The 18,330-nt window shown below is 62.2% G+C and overlaps 2 protein-coding genes across 2 annotated transcripts; one reads left to right on the top strand and one right to left on the bottom strand.

The window, feature by feature from the left end:
• The first annotated feature begins 971 nt into the window (after positions 1-971).
• Positions 972-7,093, top strand: DPEP1 (dipeptidase 1). Its single transcript, XM_082607894.1, has 10 exons — positions 972-1,117; positions 4,646-4,778; positions 4,993-5,125; positions 5,276-5,426; positions 5,562-5,631; positions 5,950-6,126; positions 6,216-6,300; positions 6,374-6,449; positions 6,580-6,715; positions 6,793-7,093. The coding sequence occupies exons 1-10, from the start codon at positions 1,014-1,016 to the stop codon at positions 6,958-6,960; spliced, it is 1,233 nt and encodes a 410-aa protein (XP_082464020.1). The 5' UTR covers positions 972-1,013; the 3' UTR covers positions 6,961-7,093.
• A 2,522-nt stretch (positions 7,094-9,615) lies between these two features.
• Positions 9,616-16,541, bottom strand: CHMP1A (charged multivesicular body protein 1A). Its single transcript, XM_082607904.1, has 8 exons — positions 16,406-16,541; positions 14,643-14,662; positions 12,904-12,981; positions 12,153-12,299; positions 11,768-11,896; positions 11,308-11,495; positions 9,777-11,057; positions 9,616-9,745 (listed from the first exon to the last, which is right to left on the bottom strand). The coding sequence occupies exons 1-7, from the start codon at positions 16,410-16,412 to the stop codon at positions 11,036-11,038; spliced, it is 591 nt and encodes a 196-aa protein (XP_082464030.1). The 5' UTR covers positions 16,413-16,541; the 3' UTR covers positions 9,616-9,745; positions 9,777-11,035.
• Between the last annotated feature and the right edge of the window lie 1,789 nt (positions 16,542-18,330).

Raw genomic sequence — 18,330 nt, 5'->3', positions numbered from 1 at the left:
GTTTCAACAGGAGGGAAACGGGGCTGGAGGCCCAGGCCCCGGGATGCAGAGCTAATGATGGCAGAGCCAGGGTTCGGACGTGACCCCCCTTCCCAGGCGGGAGAAAGGGCCTGGAGCTGGGCCCATCCTGTCCTTGGGGCCGGGTCGGGGCTCGGGGAGGCCACCGGCCTGGGACCTGGGCTCCAGAGGGCAGGTCTGCGTGCGGGTCCAAAGCCATCCAGGGACAGAGGTGCCGGGGAGCCCAGCGAGGGGGTAGGGTCTCCACAGCTCAGCAGCCCTGAGGATCCAGAGCGGGCTGGGGTCACCCAGCTGCCCAGCAGAACCCTGAATGCTGGCCCGGCCCTGGGATCGGGATTCATGATTCACTGGGCCCGGCGCTGCCTGGGCATCCGGTTCTCAGAACCGTGCCCCTCACCCTCCAACCCCTGCCTCCCCCGGGAGACCTGAGTGTGCACCCCCAGCTCTCAGGAAATGCAAACGCTCCAGGCTTCCGACCCCAAGCCCCGGCATCCAACGTGCTCGGTCAGAAGCCTGCAGCGGGAGCGTGGGTCACTGTGCAGACGCCCCCAGCACTGCGGTGGGGTATGGTGGGAGTGCCCCTGCCGGGCTGTGCTCCACCTTCCAAGAAAAGTAACAAAAAACTACTTTACAGGCAAACAAAGGGGTACATTCAAGGACACAAAATTGAATCTTGTTTGTAGACCTCAGACCCCGGGTCCTGGGGGCAGGACACGACAAACACTTGCGGCCCTTTCCCTGCGCTAGCCCATCCTCCGTCCCACTTCTGGGCACCAGCCCCGCCCCTGGGGTTTTACTACATTTGGCCTGGCCCAGACGGCCACGCCCAGCCTCAAGGGCTAGGAACTCCCATCTATCCACCCTTGCGGGGAATGTGCTGATTACTGATAAACAGGGGAGGTCCTGGCAATAATCACCTGGACCAAAGCCCTGTCTTCTGTCGCCCAGGACAGCCGCAGGGGAGCAGCAGGGGAGCGCATCCCTGGGGACGTGCCATGTGGACCAGCTGGTGGTTCTGGCCCCTGGTGGCCGTCTGCACTGCGGACCAGTTTCGGGACGCAGCGGTGAGGATCATGCAGGGCACGCCTGTCATTGACGGGTAAGCAGCCACCCATGTGACGGGTCCGGGGGAGCTAGGGTCGAGGCTCATGTGCCCTTGACCTGAGACAGGAGCTGCCCTGTCTCCAATGGGACTCAGTTTCTCCAACTGCACTATGGCCTTTGCCCTTTGCTGGACTTGGGTTTTTGTGGGCTCTCTCAGGGCCCCAGAGACTTCAATAGATGAGGGCCTGTGGGCAACACGGCAGGAAGGAACGGAATAGTGAGGTCCCCAAGGCCTCAGCAGCTCCCGGGGCACCCCACAACCTGGACCCCTGGGGGCTGGATCCCAGCTCAGAGTGGGGCTGGGGCTGGGGGCCGCTGGGGCCTGGCCCAGGGTCCTATGTCACAGGAAGTGCAGGTAAGGGTGGTGTCTGCTGTGACCCTTGGGGGACCCTGTCGGCCCTCTTGACCCTCCTTCCTGAGACCCTCTCATCAAGCCCACCCCTCGCTCCATCCACCTGGGGTGACCCCATCAGGCCGTGTGCGCCCGGCTTGACCTCACCGAGGCATCTCACGCTTCAGTGCCCCAGGCCAAGCTCCTGGGTGTCCACTCCCCCTGCCCCCCTTCCAGCCAAGACCCTGGTGACACCTTGTCACTCTTTCCCTGATGTCACAGCCAACCTGGCCGCGCCTGTCCCCTTCACTTACCCTCCACCCCCACCCCTGTGCCTCTGACTGCCCCCTCCTGCCACTGGCCTGAGGTCAGGTCTCCGCACTGCAGCCAGAGGAAGTCTTGGAGACACAAGCACCAGCCCCTGCCCTTCCAGCTCCACCTCCCACAGAGCTCAGAGCAGTAGCCGGAGTCCTCCCAGCGGCCCCCAGGGCCCCTTGACGCTGTACGCAGGCCTGGCCCTGCTCCCGCCCCCAACTCCTCGGGGCTCTCCCAGCCCTGGGAAGGACGCCACCTGTACACACACACTCCCGCCCCGCCTGCTCTTTCTCACCGGGTGCTGGGAAAGTGGGGTACCCACTTGCCCAGGCTTTATGGGACAAAAGCTCTGCAAGAAAAGTAGAGAAAACGGGTGTCTCATCACATAAGACTGGCCGGGAAATGAGGGGCAGCCCTAGATAAGGGAGTGGCCATCAGGGGTCAGAGTGCACCCTTCCCTCCCTCCCTCCGTCCTCCCCTGGTCCCTCCCCTCCCCCTCCTTCCTGGACCTCCCATCCCCCTGCCTGCACCTGAGGGTCCTCACATGGCTGGGTCTCCTCACAGGCATCGGAAGTTTGATGCAGAGGCCACTGTCCTTTGCTCCCATCCTGGAGGCCCTGCTATCTGGCAGGTCTGGGCTCAGGGACCAGGCATCCCAGGCCAGCGAGGGCAGGTAGAATATGCCAACAAAATGAATGTTCCTTGCTTTGGGGGTCTCAGGGCAGCTGGGCGCAGGGAGAGGGGGTCCGAGTTTAGGTGCTGGGAGCTGTCCAGAGGTCCATGTGGGGGTAAGGTGGCTCAAAGAGCCCAGACAGCCAGGAGTACGCAGGAAGCTGGGATCTGGGGAGCTGGGATTATCCAAAGTCTTAGAAAGCCAAGACTAGGCTGACAGAATCAAAACCAGTTAGTATTAGCTACTCCTGTGGGTAAGAGAGACCCAAATAAGTAGCTTCAACAACAGAGAAGTCCAGACAGAGTCCTGGCATGGCATTCCGTAATGGTGTGGCCACCATTCCCAGTTACCTCATGATTTAACGTGGCTGCACCAGCTCCAGCTATCACATCTGTAAGCCATAGCTGGCCTAAGTGTGTGTTTGGCTGTCGTTTCCAGCATTTCCCAGCACTCGGAATCCTCCCCTCCCCTCTTTGGGTAGGATGGCAGGGTCCTCTGTCACAGCTGAGGATGCTACCCAGGCCACACAGATAAGGAGGGTAGATCCATCAGGCTCCAGAACAGACTCCAGGATGTGGTGTTGACCTTAGCGCGGATACCTACAAAGGGAGGACAGGCTGAGGCGAGGAGGGAAGAGCAAATGGAGGCAGCTGAAGCGTGGGGCTGGATTTCCTAGAGGGGCAAAGGAGTAAAGTCCTGCTCAGCGCTGCCTCGGGGACAGTGACCAGGGCCAGCCCCCCCTACCCAACTCTGCCGTGAGGCAGTGACCTCGCCTCCCTGGAGTTCATCCACCCCTCAGTCAGCAAAGGCGTCCTGACCACCAGCCCATGCCCAGCAGTCAAACCTCACAGCTGGGGCAGGAGCTCCCCAGGAGACCAGGGGCAACTTCCAGGATCTGGAGCCCTGCGTGGGGCCCAGGGAGCCCTCACTTCCCACCGGGAGCCATGGCCACCTTGCTGTGGAAGAGCCCACCTCAGGGGGCCGGACGACCTGGGCCATTACCGTGTTAACATTGTCAGTGACCCTCACAAGGCAGCCCCGTGTGTGTTACATATGAAGAAACAGACACCGGGGAGGGAGCCAGGGCTGGGGGTGGGAACTAGGTGTGGGTGAGGGTCCTGGGGAGAGTGGGCGTGGCTGCTGGGCTGGGGAGGAGGGGTGGATGGGAGGGCCTGCAGTGGGAGCAAAGCCCCCTCCGGGCTGTCCTCACAGCCCCCTTGTCACCAGACTAGGGATCCGCTGGTCGGCTCCCTGGATGTCCCGTGCGTGTGTGCCCGTTGGCTGGTAAAAGCCAGATGCCGACTGGTGGGCCAGGGCTGGGCCTGAGACTCTGAAATTCTAATCAGCTCCCAGGGGCCGAGGCCCCTTCCAGCGCCTGGAGCTTATGGTTCCCAGCGGTCTCTCCCCTTGGGGCTGCTCCTGGTACCCCTCGGACAGTTCCTGGATGCAGGGAGGAATGTGCCCCATGGGTCCTGCCCTGGAAGACCCCCACCAGCTGCTGACAGCCCTCCCTGTCCCCTGCCCCTCGTCCTCCCTGTCTAGTCCCCTCCTCTCCTCTCCTCGCACCTCACCTCCTCCTGCAATGCACTCACCGCCTACCGGCTCCTGGGAGAACTTCAGAGGGCCTGTCCTTTGGAAGCACAGAGGGATCTTGGAAATGGTGCAGGACTGTCCCCAGGGACAGAGGCAGCAGGGGGCCTCTGGGGCCCCCAAATCCCACACTGGTGCCCTGCTCCCATGGCTGCCCCCCAGGGTAGGCCACGCCCCACACTTCCCCACCCTCTCCCTGCAGCAGAAGGATTTTATCTTTAATCTGTGAATCTCCCCCAGGCCTACACTCAGCAACGCCATGTCAACCAGCCTTGTTCATAGAGATTGTTTCAACTCCAAGCTCCCCCAACCTCCACGATTTTGAAGACAAGCCGGCATCTGCCCTCCCTCTCCCCCAGTGAAAGGCTCCAGGGGGGAAGACCTGTCCACTTAGGGCTCAGCTCAGTGACCTGGCCTGGGGGTGCGGCCAGCTGAGAAGCTCACCTGTGCTCAGGTGTGTTCAGATAACAGCAATCACCCTGTGACCTTCCTAGTCCTCGGCCCACGAGAAGAGGAGCTGGAGAGGGGACAGCCTGCCCGGGAGGGAGCTCGGGGGGCCCGGGTCCAAGTGGCCATCCTGACCTGCCCCTGACCCCTCCGCCTGGTCCCTCCAGGCACAATGACCTGCCCTGGCAGCTGCTGAAACTGTTCAACAATCAGCTTCAGGACCCGAGGGCCAACCTGACCAGCCTGGCCCACACGCACACCAACATCCCCAAGCTGAAGGCTGGCTTTGTGGGTGCCCAGGTATGGTCCGGCCCGGAGCCTGAGGCGCTGGAGCCCATCGCCTCCTCCCTTGCTGCCCCTCCCTGGTGGCGGCGTACAGCCCCGGGCCCTTAGAGGCGGCTCTGATAGCCACTCAGGTTGCGGGGAGGGCCTCCGTGGCCGGAGGGAAGCCAGAGCCCATGTGCCTGGGGCCCAGCTCCTGAGCTCCCAGCGCCTCCCCCCATGACCCCCCCAGTTCTGGTCTGCATACACGCCCTGCGACACCCAGAACAAGGATGCCGTGAAGAGGACGCTGGAGCAGATTGACGTCATCCACCGCATGTGCCAGCTGTACCCCAAGACCTTCCTGTGTGTCACCGACAGCGCAGGTGGGTGCCAGCGCCCACCAGCCCCGGTCCTGAGCAGGGGCTGCTGCACCGCTCTGCGCTTTGTTTCACGTGGAAGCCAGTCCCCACACCCGACACCCAGGCACACGTGTCGCCCGGTGCCCACTGCCCCTGGCCGGGCTCTCCTTGCAGGCATCCGGCAGGCCTTCCGGGAGGGAAAGGTGGCCAGTCTGGTCGGCGTGGAGGGCGGCCACTCCATCGACAGCAGCCTGGGTGTCCTGCGGGCGCTCTACCGCCTGGGCATGCGGTACCTGACTCTCACCCACACCTGCAACACGCCCTGGTGAGCAGCCCTGGGGGGGCCGGCGGGCGGGAGGGTCTCAGGGCAGGGGCCGCCCCGGCACCCGTCTCTGCTCCTGAGGTGGGTGGGCCCGGGCAACCACTCTGCCCCTTGGGCGCCTGCTCTCTGCTCTCCCAGGGCCGACAACTGGCTGGTGGACACGGGAGAAGACAAGGCCCGCAGCCAAGGCCTGTCACTCTTTGGGCAGGTGAGTGGTGGGGGCGGGGCCTCGGTCACCCTCAGAGGACCCGGCACGTCACCTGTTTCCTCATCTGTGAGATGGGCCAGCAGGATGGGCCTTCCACTGGAACCCACTGGTCATTAGAGTGGCCTCCAGTCTCCCAGCCACTGAAGGGCTTGTCAACACCTGGCCAGTGCCCTTCCCCACACCTGGACTTCCCAGGCGGCCGCCAGAAACCCCAGAAGGTCATGTGAACCCAAGCGTGCACGGCACAGCCTGCCTGGTCCCAGGATGCTGCTGAGACCCTCCAGGCTGTGCGGGTCCCTGAGCCCCCTCCCCCCTCAGAGCGTCGTGAAGGAGATGAACCGACTGGGCGTCATCGTCGACTTGGCCCACACGTCCACGGCCACCATGAAGGCCGTGCTGCAGCTGTCCAAGGCCCCCGTGGTCTTCAGCCACTCCTCGGCCTACAGTGTGTGCCAGCACCGGCGCAACGTGCCCGACGACGTGCTCCAGCTGGTGGTGAGTGGCTGGGCCGGGGCCGTCTGCTCCTGGGCTGCCCCTCGCGGCCTGGCCACCCTGCTCACGGTGCCACCCTCTCTCCCGAGCAGAAGCAGACGGGCAGCCTAGTGATGGTGAACTTCTACAGTGACTACGTTTCCTGCAAAGCGGAGGCCAACTTGTCCCAAGTGGCAGGTGGGCGGGGGTGAGTGGCCGGGGCGCCGGGCCGGGGCCTCTCGCAGGGCCCTCATGAGCTGCCTCTCCGCAGATCACCTGGACCACATCAAGAAGGTGGCGGGGGCCGGAGCCGTGGGCTTGGGTGGGGACTACGATGGTGTGTCCAGGTGAGGCGAGACCCCCTCCACGTGCTATGAGGGGCGGGGTGGGGGCGCCGAGGACTCCGGGGCTCGGGATGGGGGCCCCCAGGCCCTGCCCCCGGGATGCAGAGCCTGGCTCTCTCCACCCGCATCTCAGGCTGCCCTCGGGGCTTAAGGATGTGTCCAAGTATCCAGACCTGGCCGCCGAGCTGCTGAGGAGAAAGTGGACCGAGGCAGAGGTCAAGGGCGCCCTGGCAGACAACCTGCTGAGGGTCTTTGAGGCGGTGGAGCAGGTGAGGGGCCCCGCACTCCCCGCGCCGCCGACCACCTCCTGCCCTCAGGCAGGCAGCCGACCCGTGTCTTTCCCCAGGCGAGCAGTCACACGCAGGCTCCGGGTGAGGAGGCCATCCCATGGGACCAACTGGAGGCCTCCTGCAGGACCAGCTACGGCTACTCAGGGGCCCCCAGCCTCCACCCCCAGCCGGGGGCCCTGCTGGCCTCCCTCGCGCTCCTCGTCCTCTGCCTGTGTCCCCTCTGACGCCCTGGGTGCTAGAACGGCCACGACTCCCTGTGCGCTCAGACTGGCCTGTCCTGGGCAGGCACCTGCGCTCCCCTGGGCAGCGCAAAACACAGGCACAGAGGGACCCTCAATAAAGTTGCCGATCCTTTGAGTCTCGTGTCATCAGCACCCTGGCCCTGGAGGGGGCTCCTGGCTGGACACCAGACACAGGAGTGCCTGAGCCCTGAAGGTCAGGGCCAGAGGGGTCAGGGTCTGAGAGGCTTTGCGTGGACGTTGCTGGAGGGTCTTTAAAATAACACACGGTCCAGGCTCCAGCTGCCACCTCCCCACGCACATGTGTACACAGGTGCGTGCACACAGACGCACACATGTGCACACCTGCACCCCACGTCCTCATACCGGTGCACACCCACGCACGCACATATACACACCCACACGCACTCACACACCCGTGTGCCCACGGCCCACCCCTTGGGCCAGCCTCTCTTGGCAAACAGGAAAGCAAGGTCCGGAGCAGGGAGGAACCCAGCCCTGCTGGGTGTCCTCACACACCACGAACAAGGACCCTGCAGGGCAGTGCTTCGCCCAAGGGGGGCTCAGTAGCGTTCCCCCTGCCACCGGTCATCCGGTGCATGTGTCTTGAGATGAATAACTTAGTGGGTGACAGACCCCGGACAAGACCCCCAACACATCCCTGCTGGCCCCTTTCCAGGCCACAGCCCCTGAGGATGCTCCTCTGTGCCGTTACCCACCGGTGCCTGCCAGCCTGGGCCCTGGGAGCCAGCGACGGCCTCTGGGCTGGGGCCCTGCCTCTCTCTCCCAGCAGGCACTCTCTCCAGGGAGACCTAAAGCCACCAGCAGGGACATTGTGGGTATTTGCTGATCACTTAGGATCAGTTTAACGTTAAAGGAGAAAAAAGCAAGTTGAGGGTTTCTGTCCTGAGTTGGCCGAATCCTGCCCAGCACGCCAGCCTGCCATGGCTGGCTGATTTATCTGCCGGGGCTGTTGGCGGCTGGAGGGCCCCCTGGTGGGCGGCAGGCGGGCATGCCTAATTTTACTAACTGGGAGGGATTTTCCCATAAGAAACGCTTTAATATTCGTCTGAAATAATCTTAACCACGTTAGAATCACACCAGAGTCCACACCTCAAGTGCCTGCCATCCCCAGAATCTGGTTCTGGGGACACTTCTGCTCACCCCTCATTCACCCTGGGAGACACAGGCCTGCAGGCCTTTCCTGGGGGTCCTGGTAAGGGGCTCCAGGGAGGCGGGTGCCACACCCGGGCCCACCCAGCAGCGTGGAGTCTGCTCAGGAGCTCCTGGAGGGCTGTCTCCCCAGGCAGGGCCCACAGATACTCCAGCCAGGCAACAAGCAGCCCCAGGCCCTGTTCAAACCCAGACGTGCTCAGAGGGGACAAGGGGGTGCCCAGAGCCACAGGTGGTCACTCTGGCAGGCGGGCTAGGCACAAGGGGCAGGGACCCCACTGTGGTTCCGACTCTACAGCCCTGGCCACGGTTCACACGCCCAAAAAACCGATCAAGACCAGCCAGGCTGCGAAGCACCGGTGTGAAACACAAGCCAAATAATCTAACAGAGAGGCCAGCCACTTTGAAGATGGCGTGGCTGAGAGAGAGCCTTCTGACGACACATCGAGGGGCCCCGGCAAGACCTGCGACAAACCCAGTCCTCTGGTGGGTAAGGGCGTCTCTCGGGGGTGGGGGCAGCCAGCAGTGCCGAAACTAGAACTTTGTGCAGGGAGCAGGGGCTGAGAACCTGAAAACGGGGTTTTCTCTGCCCAAGGAGTAACAGACCAGAGGGGGAGGCCTGACAAGTGCAAACTTGTGGTTCCCGTGCCCACGGGGTACGTGTGTGTGTGTGTGTGTGTGTGTGTGTGTGTCGGTGTGTGTCCGGACGTAGTTCCCGTGAGCACAGAGGGGGGCCCACAGACGTGCTTCGTGTGAGCGGTGGGTTGTGGGGAAGGTGCCCGGACGTAGTTCCCGTGAGCACAGAGGGTGGCGCGCCAACATGGTTCCGGCGCGCACAGAGGGGGCGCACTGACGTGGCTCACGTGTCCAGAGAGGGGCGCACCGACGTGGTTTCTGGTGCACACAGCGGGGTGACCAGACGTCGTTCCCGTGAGTACAGAGGGTACCCGGTGGTAGTTTCTGGGGGCACGTAGGGGTGCGCACGGATGTAGTTTCTGGTGCACACGGGGTGGGGGGCGCCCGGATGCGGTTCCCGCGAGCACACCGGTGCAGACCCACTGGCCTCGAGACCGTCCCAGTCACGTAGAGAAACAGGAGGGCCTGTGCCACATTCGGGGCTGGAGGGACCACAGGGTAATAACGTGAGGGCGGTTTCCTGATTTGGTCGCTTCTACGGTAGCTAGAAGGTTGACGTGAGGAAAGCTCCTACACAGAAGTATACAGAAGTTGTGTACTTGGTTTGCAGCTGTTACATAAGTTTAAAAGTATTTCAAGGTAAAATCGTAGAGGAACTGTGGATCTGATTCGGCCTCACCGAGCAAGGCCTGGGAATCCCAGTCCTCACACCACCCCACCTGCCCTCCTTCAGGAACCTGTCAGCCTCCTACTGGAGGGCTGGACCGCAAGCCGACCGTCCCCTTAAGGCCCCCGTCCCACCCCAGGCCACTAAAGCAAAGATGGAGACAGTTCTCAGGCATCAATCTCTTTATTCACAACAGCATTTCAGGAAAAGGCAAACTTCGCCTGCTGCCCTTTGATGCAGTGTGGCCTCTGCCCCCAGTGGGCGTCTCTGTGGAGCTCTGCACCCCCTGGGGACCTTCTCCGAACCCCCAGCACCCCCTGGGGACCTTCTCCGAACCCCCAGCACGTGGGAGCCCCAAGGGATGATGGCCAGGGAGTAAGGCGAGGTCGGCATCACAGAAGAAAAACCAGGTGGCTCTTCAACCCCATTCTCTCCGGCCTCACACCACAGTGCAGAGCGCCAGGCAGCCCACGGCACAACTTACTGTACGGAGCACCCAGGGGGTCCAAGTCCAGGAAGAATCAAATGCAGAGAGCCAGGGCAAGCTCTCCCACGTTTCTGTCCATGAGAGCCAGTGCTGTGAGGACAGACGGCCAGCCAGAGGCCTCTGGTCAGCACCGACCAGTGCTCTCCAGCTGATGCTGGGGAGGGGCTCATACCAAATGCTCTGCTCCCCATCTACTTGCTCCTTCTCTTTTGGCAAAAAAAAAAAAAAAAAAAAAATCCCTGGAAGCTTCAGGAAAATGAAGTAAACTTCAGGAATTGGAGAAAACAGAAAGGTGCAGGCTGCCTGAAGCTCCCCTCAGGCCAGCCCAGCACGTCGTCAAAAGTACTGCCACTGCTGGCCCCACTGAGGGCGGCTCTCGCATCAGCCACTCCAGCTTCAAGGTCAACAGCGTGAGCCCGCAAGGCGGCAAGAGCCAGATGGGGGGGCACCCCATCATTTGTAGTGACAGGAGAACAGCATCCCACCCAGGAGGCGGAGGTGCCTGCTCCTTGGATGGGAGGGGCCTCAGCGTAGACTCTAGCTTCCTAGAGGAGACGCTGCAGGGCCCGAGCCCTCCAGAGGCGCAAAAGAGTGAGGATGCAGACCCCCAGGGGGCCGCTGGACGGGGAGCTAGGCGCCTTACACTGGGGAGCCCGAGCGGGGCCCATCCAGCTGGCAGGACCAGGTTCTAAATGGAGTGGGGGGGGCCCCCAGGGGTCCCTAGCAACAGCCTGCAGCCCTGACCCCCACTGGCTGACCACTCCCAGCACATCGGCCATCACATGGAGTCTGAAAGCCCCCAGATCCATGTGGCAGCCACCAGCCAGTCCCTGGGGGTTTCTCAGTGGTGGTGGATGGAGGGGAGCCTGCATATCGCCCAGCTGGTGGCCCGAGTCACAGAAATTACCCACAGAAGTCAGAAGTTTGTGCACACTTGCCCAGCCGGACACAGACCCAGACCCACACCCGTGCTCAGAGGAGAGGCGGAGTCCCAGGCCTGGCAGGTGAGAGGGTGAGAGCAGTGGGGAGGGGGCAGAGGCGGCCTTCCCAGCCCTCCCCCATGAGGCTGGGATGGAGCGTGCTGCCACTGGGCTCCGCTAGTTCCTCAGGGCGGCCAACCTGCAAAGGACAACAGGATTCCCTGAGGCCCCGGCAATGGCTCCACCCCAGCTTTTCCAGGCCCTTTTCCAGGCCATCCTAGTCCTGTTCCTCCGCTTCTAGGGAGAGCTATAGACGGTGAGCAGGGTCTGAACAAGGGGCGGGGACTGAGCTGCTTCTGGGCCTGCAGGCACCGAGGCCGGGGTTTCTGCGACCCGCCCAAGCTCCCGCCCAGCACGCTGCCCGCCCAGCACAGGTGCCCCTGGCCCACCTCCGAGACAGCTGGTCCTCCTGGCTGCGCACGGAGCTCTCGCCCACGGCAGAGGCACCCTCAGGCAGCTGGCTGAGCTGGTCCAGGACCTCTAGGCCATTCTCCTCGGCGATCTGCATGATGAGGCTGTCCACCTGCTCCTGTGGTGTGGTCAGCGTGGTGGCCGAGCTCATGGAGTCCTCCATCACCTGGGGGTCGTGTGCCGGGCGGTCAGGGCTTCCTGTGGCTCCCTCCCCCCGCCAGCCCCCTTGTGGCGCTCTCTCCAGCGCACTCCCTCTGGCGTGCTGGTCCTGGGGCACAGCTGCCTGCACGGGCACCCACCCCCGGCCCCAGGCCCCCCTCTCCCCTGCTGGACCTCTGCGGGCCGGTCTGGAGTCCCCACGAGAAGCCAGGCTCCCGGGAGGGGGAGGGGGCACACGCCTGGCCGTCATCCGCACACCCGGGCCCCAGGCCGACGTACCGACGTGTGCACGTCCAGGTTCTGCACCTGCTGCTCAAATCTGTCCATCACCGCAGAGACCTTCTGCAGGTCCATGGTGCTGAGGGCCCGGTCCAGGGCTTTGGTCACCTGCGCCATGTTCTTGGTCACCTGGCAGAGGTGGGAGTAAGGAGGCAGGCAGGGCCTTCAGGATCCCTGCCCCCCCGCCCCCAGCATGGCACGTCCCCAGATGGCGCCGTCAACGGAAGGACGGACACTGGAGAGAGCCTTCGGGGTGCGTCTTCCGCTCTAGCACCGCCCTTACTGTAGGGAGGGAATCCCGGCCTGACCCCCTGCGCCGGGCCACCCCCTCGACTCTGCCAGCAGAAGCCGGCCCCGGGCACGTGGCGCCCGGCCTAGCACTCACCCCCTTCATGGTCACGGCCGTCTGCACCTTGGAGGCCACAGCATCCACGCGGGACGCCATGCGGAGCCAGTTCACACCTTCGTTCTTCTTGCGAATGGCGTTCTCGGCGTACACCCGTGCACACTCCACATTCTTCTGCTGAAGGGCCTGAAATGCAGGGGGAAATGCCAGCTGGGGCCCGGCCCCGGCCAGTCCTGGGGCGCCGTCTGCTGCTGTGGGGCAGCCCCTTCTCAGCCTCTCCGCAGGGTTTCTCATCAGAAATGTCTCAGGAGTGAGGGTGTCCAGGGGCAGGGCCCCCGACCAGCCCTCAGAGAAAATCAGACAAGAAAGCCGGGCTCAGGAAAACACGGCCACCTTCCCAGGCCTCTCCACTCCCACCGACACACTCAGCTGCCCTCACACAACATAGCTCCGCCTGGAAGAAGCAGAGCTTGAAAAGCCAGCGCAGGCCATGCTGATTCCAAAGGAATCACGACTGTGGCGGTGACATGGCTTCAGACTGGCGAGTTGACTGCGTTTCCTTTCTGCCTTGGGAGCCTCAGACTGGCTGAGGAGTCATCCAAACCCAGCACCCCGGGAGCTACTCTAGCCGCTAACCAGCTGTAAGAAAGCCCTCCCCATGGAGAGCACGGCCACCCCAGGAGCCTCCAGCCCTGCCCCGCCCCACAGAGGGGTTCGGCCTCTGCCCAGGCCCGAGGAGCACCGGACCCACAGGAGGAAAGGCCCACCCGGCGGCAGCGCCCGCACTCACCTTCTTCACCTTGGCCTGCTCCGCCTTGGAGTCCTTCTCCGCCTTCTTGGCCAGCTTCTCCAGCTGCTTTGCCGTGAACTGACGGACAGGAGGCCGGGTCACCACCCGGCCTAACCCCCATCCCGCTCCCCGCCCTCCTGGGCTGTAAGTTCGTTCCGAGGGTGGACATCACTGATCCCTCACGGCTGCTGCCTCTGCTGGACAATCCGCTGCCCACTAGGACGCCGGTGCCCGTCCGTGCGCTTGTGCCCCCTCCACACAGCCCAGCTCCCGGCGGCCCAGCCCCTCCTTCCAGCAGCCTGAAGCGCGCGCACCGGCTCCCTGTTCCATGGGTCAGCAGCTGGGGGCACACTGAGAAACTGCCCACAGGCCTTGGCCACCGTTAACCCCTCCCTCTTTGACCGCCTTGGTGTCCAGGCCTCAGGCTAACGTCTCCCCTGCTCCCGTGGTCCAGCCGCTGTGCAGATCAACGCTTCCCTAACCTCAGGCTCATGGGCACAGGGCGCTCTCTCCAAAGTCATCCCCGATTCCCGGTCATCAGACTCAATTCTGAGGGGCCTTTAAATCAATGTCTGCAGCACCTGACTCTCTGACCATTTTTTCTTCCTGCACCGTCCAGTGCAGTAGCTACTAGACACATGTAGCTACTTAAACTTATATTACCTAAAATTAAGTGAAAGTAAAAAATCAGTCCCACAAGCCACATTCCAGGTGTCTGATGGGGCCGGTGTCAGGCATTGCCATGTCGGGCTACCCTAGCCGGGCTCTGCGCCCAGAGCCCCACTCCTGCCCCACCCACACGGGGCCCCTCACGTCGGAGGCTCCGTGGCCTGCTCTGTCCTCTGCCTTCTGCGTCCAGCCTTGCCCAGCCCGCGGCCCACTGCCCTCCACACACAGCCTGAAGTACACACCGGGCCACCATCCACCACCTCTAAACAAAGTCCACCACTCTGGCCAGGTGCCCTGGGACCCGCCGGTCAGCTGCAGCACGGACCGCCTGGCATGACCTCGCACACCCCAGCCCTGGTCAGTGGCCCTCCACAGGCCTCAGCTGACCAGAAGCTGGCAGGGAGAAGGCTCAGATGACCCAAGGGAACAGCAGCCTTCCAGAGGCCAGTTTCCTAACTCTGGTCCTGTCAGCACTGTTCTCTCAGCCAACGTCACTCACCCACCAGGGAGGGTCCCCAGCCCTGGGTGCCCCCATGCACTTGGGACGCTTCGTTGTGGAGAAAAGGTTTCTTGTCTGTCCACCCCCACCAGCTACGTTCCTCAGGGGAAAGTCCAGATTCTCCTGACCTGGGAATCTGGCCTGGAGGCCCCACAGCGGAGCCGGTGCAGCTGCTGCAGTCGGGGGCCGATGCCCCGCACTCCTCCCGTCCCTCAGAACCCACCGTGGATGGGTACCTAGGAGGCCCCTCCAGGAACTGGGGCAGCTGCTTGCCGACAGCACCCCAGGCAGGAGGACCGCCCAGCTGCCCAGGATGCTCTCCTGCACGTGTTTCTGAAGGGCTCGACGCAACCGTTTTAAATGCCTCGTGGAACATTAAGGGACGCACACACTCGCGCTCTCATGAATGAGGCCAAGTGATCTGCTTCCGCGCAGCCCAAGACAAGCTAGTACGCCACCTCTCTGACCCCTCGGTCATCAGTCTGAGCACTACCCTGAGTGTGACTCACACCATCTGTCCCCGCTGACAACCACCAGGACAGGGTGGGGTGAAGGGCCATTCAGTACATACCTTCAGCTGGAACAGGGTATCTGCAAAGAGAGATGATTTGAGGATTGTAAGAAATGTGAGAAGCAACGCTCCTAACTAGCTGGTGGGGGCACTAAGACACTCCTGGACGTGAAGAGCTGGAATGGAACTGGGGCCTTCAGGGAGGCCTACTCACACCAGCTCTGCCCCTCCGTAGCCTCCCTGACTCTCCAATTCAGGAAAACACCAGGATGGCACCAGCTGACCTTAAGGGTTAGCGTGCAGGGGAATGTCATGGGTGCAGCGTGTGGCCCATGGTGAAAACTTGAGATGGTTTGTAATCAGTGCAGCTTTACAAAGGACCCTTGGGAGTCCTCCCCAATTTAATAAGGTTTACTACTTGACAGTCTATTCTTTATGGATAAAAACAGCAGGGCGATGACTCTTACGCCATAAAACAGCTGGCCCACAGAGGCCACTCTCCATGGGAGCTGCCATTTCTGAGTCATCGAATCAGGCTCAGGTGCCCCCCTACCCTCAGTGAGGAACTGGAGACCTGTGTGTGTTACTGGCTAAGTCCCTTGGTATCTGAACTTGCTACTCACTTACCCAAACTCAAGAGCTCGGTAGATTCAGCTTCATCTTAAAACTGTCTCAGTGTATATCCCATTCCTAAATTTGGGGAATGATTTCTGAAAGGGTGTACCACACTAGCCCGGAATGAAGAAACGAAATCCTGCAGCCGGAATCCAGAACCACAAAGGCATGTGAAGGCTCCCAGCTGAGAGCCCAGCGGAGCTCCGTGCAGCTTTCACCTGTCACTGCGGGGCCCTAGTCAAGGCCAGAGCTGTCTCCGTCTCTGGAGAAACAGGTGGCAGGCAGTGTGCTCACTGCAAGGAAAGCAAGGCTGGGCTGGGTGTGGCCCAGACTTGAGTGGGAAGGACGGACTCTGAAGGGCAAAACCTAACCCTGGAGAAAAGGGATGCGGGCAAAACAGGATTCCCTGGAGAGCTGAAGCTGAGTGAGCTGTGAGGCAAAACCCAACGTGTGTGTGTGTGTGTGCGCGCGCGCGCGGGGTGGGGGTGTGCTCTTCATCTTCTCTCTGAGGCAATCTGCATAGGATTTCCTTCATGACAATACCATTGCACAGCCTCTCTATCACACGAGCACTTAAACATCCTGGCAGATGTAGGTATCTTCATTTTATCACGGATGCTCCCTGTTCTGGAGCAGGGCAGGGCAGAGGGCCCTGAGGGGGTGCTGCAGGCCATGGAGGACCAGGCCGCCTGGGGCCTGTGCCTGCACGGACTCCTCAACCTGTTTTCCCATCTGCAGAATGGGCGCATACGGTTCCTATCTCAAGAGCTGTTGTGCCTGTACATAGTGAGGGCTTTCTGCCAGAGCTCTTCATGTTTCTCTTAGCGGTGTTCTGGGGGCAGTGGTGCAACTGTCTCCTCTTCGGGTGCCCTCTGACCCGGCATCCCAGGGCCCCAAAGGTCGATGTCCCTCCCCAGTACCGCAGCTTGGCGGGGCAGGGGCAGACGGTCGCTGAGGAGGGCCGGGGAAGGGGGTCGGGAATCAGGGAAGGGGATCGGAGTCCTGGGTCGAGGCCCCGGGGTCGAGGTCGGGGTCCTGGGTCCCGGGGTATGGTGTCGGGGATCGGGGTCCCGGGTGGAGGCCCCGGGATCCGGTACAGGGGATGGGGGCCCAGGGTCCCGGATCGAGGCCAGGGGCACCCGCCTGAGCCCCGCCCACGGGAGAGGCGGCCCCGCCCCGCGCGGCCCCGGAGAGCGGCGGCCTCTCACCGTCCATGGCCGGTCCGGCAGCGGCAGCCCTGGCAGAAACGGACGGACTGGATCTCCCGGCGGCGTCAATCGAACCGACCGGCGCGGGCTGGCGGGCTGGCGGGCGGGTACTGCCGGATCGCCGCCGCTTCCGGCGGCCGGGAGCTCTCGCGAGAGGACGGGCTGGTCTCGCGGGCGGTGGCGTTGCCGTGGCGACCGCGCGGGCCACGGAGGCGGTGGCCGGGCCTTTTGTGAGTCAGTGGGCTGGGCTCCCACTGAGGTGCAGGGGCCGGGGCTGCGTCGCGGGGCAGTCACCTATGGGACTTTCCAAAAGCAAACACAAACTGCGGAAAGGTAAAGGGCCGCCGCCCCGCAGTCTCCCCGGCGCGGCCCCGCCCCCACAAATCCTCCTGCGCCGGGTCCTCTCTGAGGATCGTGCCTCGGGGACCTTTTCATCCCGGGAATATCCACGTGTAGGGAAATGGAGTGACCCAAGTCTTTCAAGCTATCTTATTTCATTCGGACCAAAGCAGGCAACTGAAGAAGGATGGAATCCTTTGCCCTAGTCTCAGTAAAATATAGATCTAATTAATTACCCATATATTTCAGGTGAGGACCCAAAGTCGGGGCGCACCTGTTCAATCCCAGAGGCTACGGAAAGGCCGGTGGACAGGCCTTCACAAGAGTCTGAGGAGCCTCTAGACACCGAGCCTGCAGAGAGCTTCCATGAGAAGAAAGGGGCAGCTAAGTGGGAGTGGCCTTCATCTGAAGTGGAAGGTAGGACACACCCAGGCGGGTACAGAACCTGAGGTGCGTTTGGGGATGGGGCGCACAGGAGCCTGTGGTGGGATGCCAGTAGCAGGGGGCGTGCCCTAACGGTGGAGGGGGTTTTAGGACCTTTAGTATCAGAGTTCTAGTTGGAAGATGTAATAAGTTTAGTAAAGGTTTAGGTGAGCTCCAGTCAAGAGGGCTAAGCAGCGCGCAGGTCCACGGCAGGCCTGCTGTCCTCCGAGGGCTGGACGCCTTTGGCCCCAGTGTCGTTCCTTCGGCATTCCACAGACTGGGACGGAGCCTGGGAAGCTGCTCCCCTGCGGAGCACGGGCCCGTGGGAGCCCTCTGCCTGGCCACAGAGTTCACGGAGGGGATAGGATGTTGGTGAAACAGCTGGGCAAAGTTACTCACCGTAACAGCCTTTGGGTGGGGGTCGGGGTTGAAGCCACAGAAGCAGCAGAATGTGAAGTCTTTCATCAGTTTTATTATGTGGGTCACGGAAACGGAACTGTTAGGTAATTAAACCAAGGGAGGAATGATAGGGTTTGTGTCTCCAGAACAGAGGTCTCTCACAGGCCCATTGCTGTAACTGGGTAGGAAGCAGTGAGGCTGTGGCAGCGGGAATTGCCGAGTGATAGGGTGTGAGGGCAAAGCAGGGAGCCATGCCCGTGGGCTTCGGTGACTGTGAGGACGCATGGCCGGCGGGTCAGACAAGGAAGGGCAGGATGGATGCCCGCCTGGCAGGGGAGAGGAGCTGGGCACAGAAAGCTTCAGATCGAGGCCCCTGGGGGTCATCAAGGGCAGGAAACGTTTGAGATGAGGGTGCTTGCCTTGGGAGCCAGGCCTGGACTTCAAATCCCAATTTAAGAGCCCTTACTTGAGGGCTGAAGAGTGCAGGCAGGGCCAGAGTCCTAGGGGGGAAGTTCGGAAAACTGCTTCTAGTGTGTCAGGAGGCTTTTGGCTGCGAGTCACAGAAAAGCCATCCATTCACGGCTTTAGTGCTGAGGGGCTCGGTATCCCCCAAATAAAGGAGAGGTCAGAGGTAGGGCCCTCGGCGTGGCAACATCAAGGGTTGTGTGTTTACACTTTGCCATCCTCAGTGTCCACGGTCCGCAGAGGGCTGGACGGCTCTTGGTGTCACACACATGGGACTGCGTCTAGTTTGTGAGAGGCGT

Source organism: Mesoplodon mirus (genome assembly GCF_964341445.2).
Source record: "Mesoplodon mirus genome assembly, chromosome: 19".
NCBI classification, from domain to species: Eukaryota; Metazoa; Chordata; class Mammalia; order Artiodactyla; family Ziphiidae; genus Mesoplodon; species Mesoplodon mirus.
The sequence above is the reverse complement of the archived record's forward strand: the minus strand, read 5'-3'. Positions and strand labels throughout refer to the sequence as shown.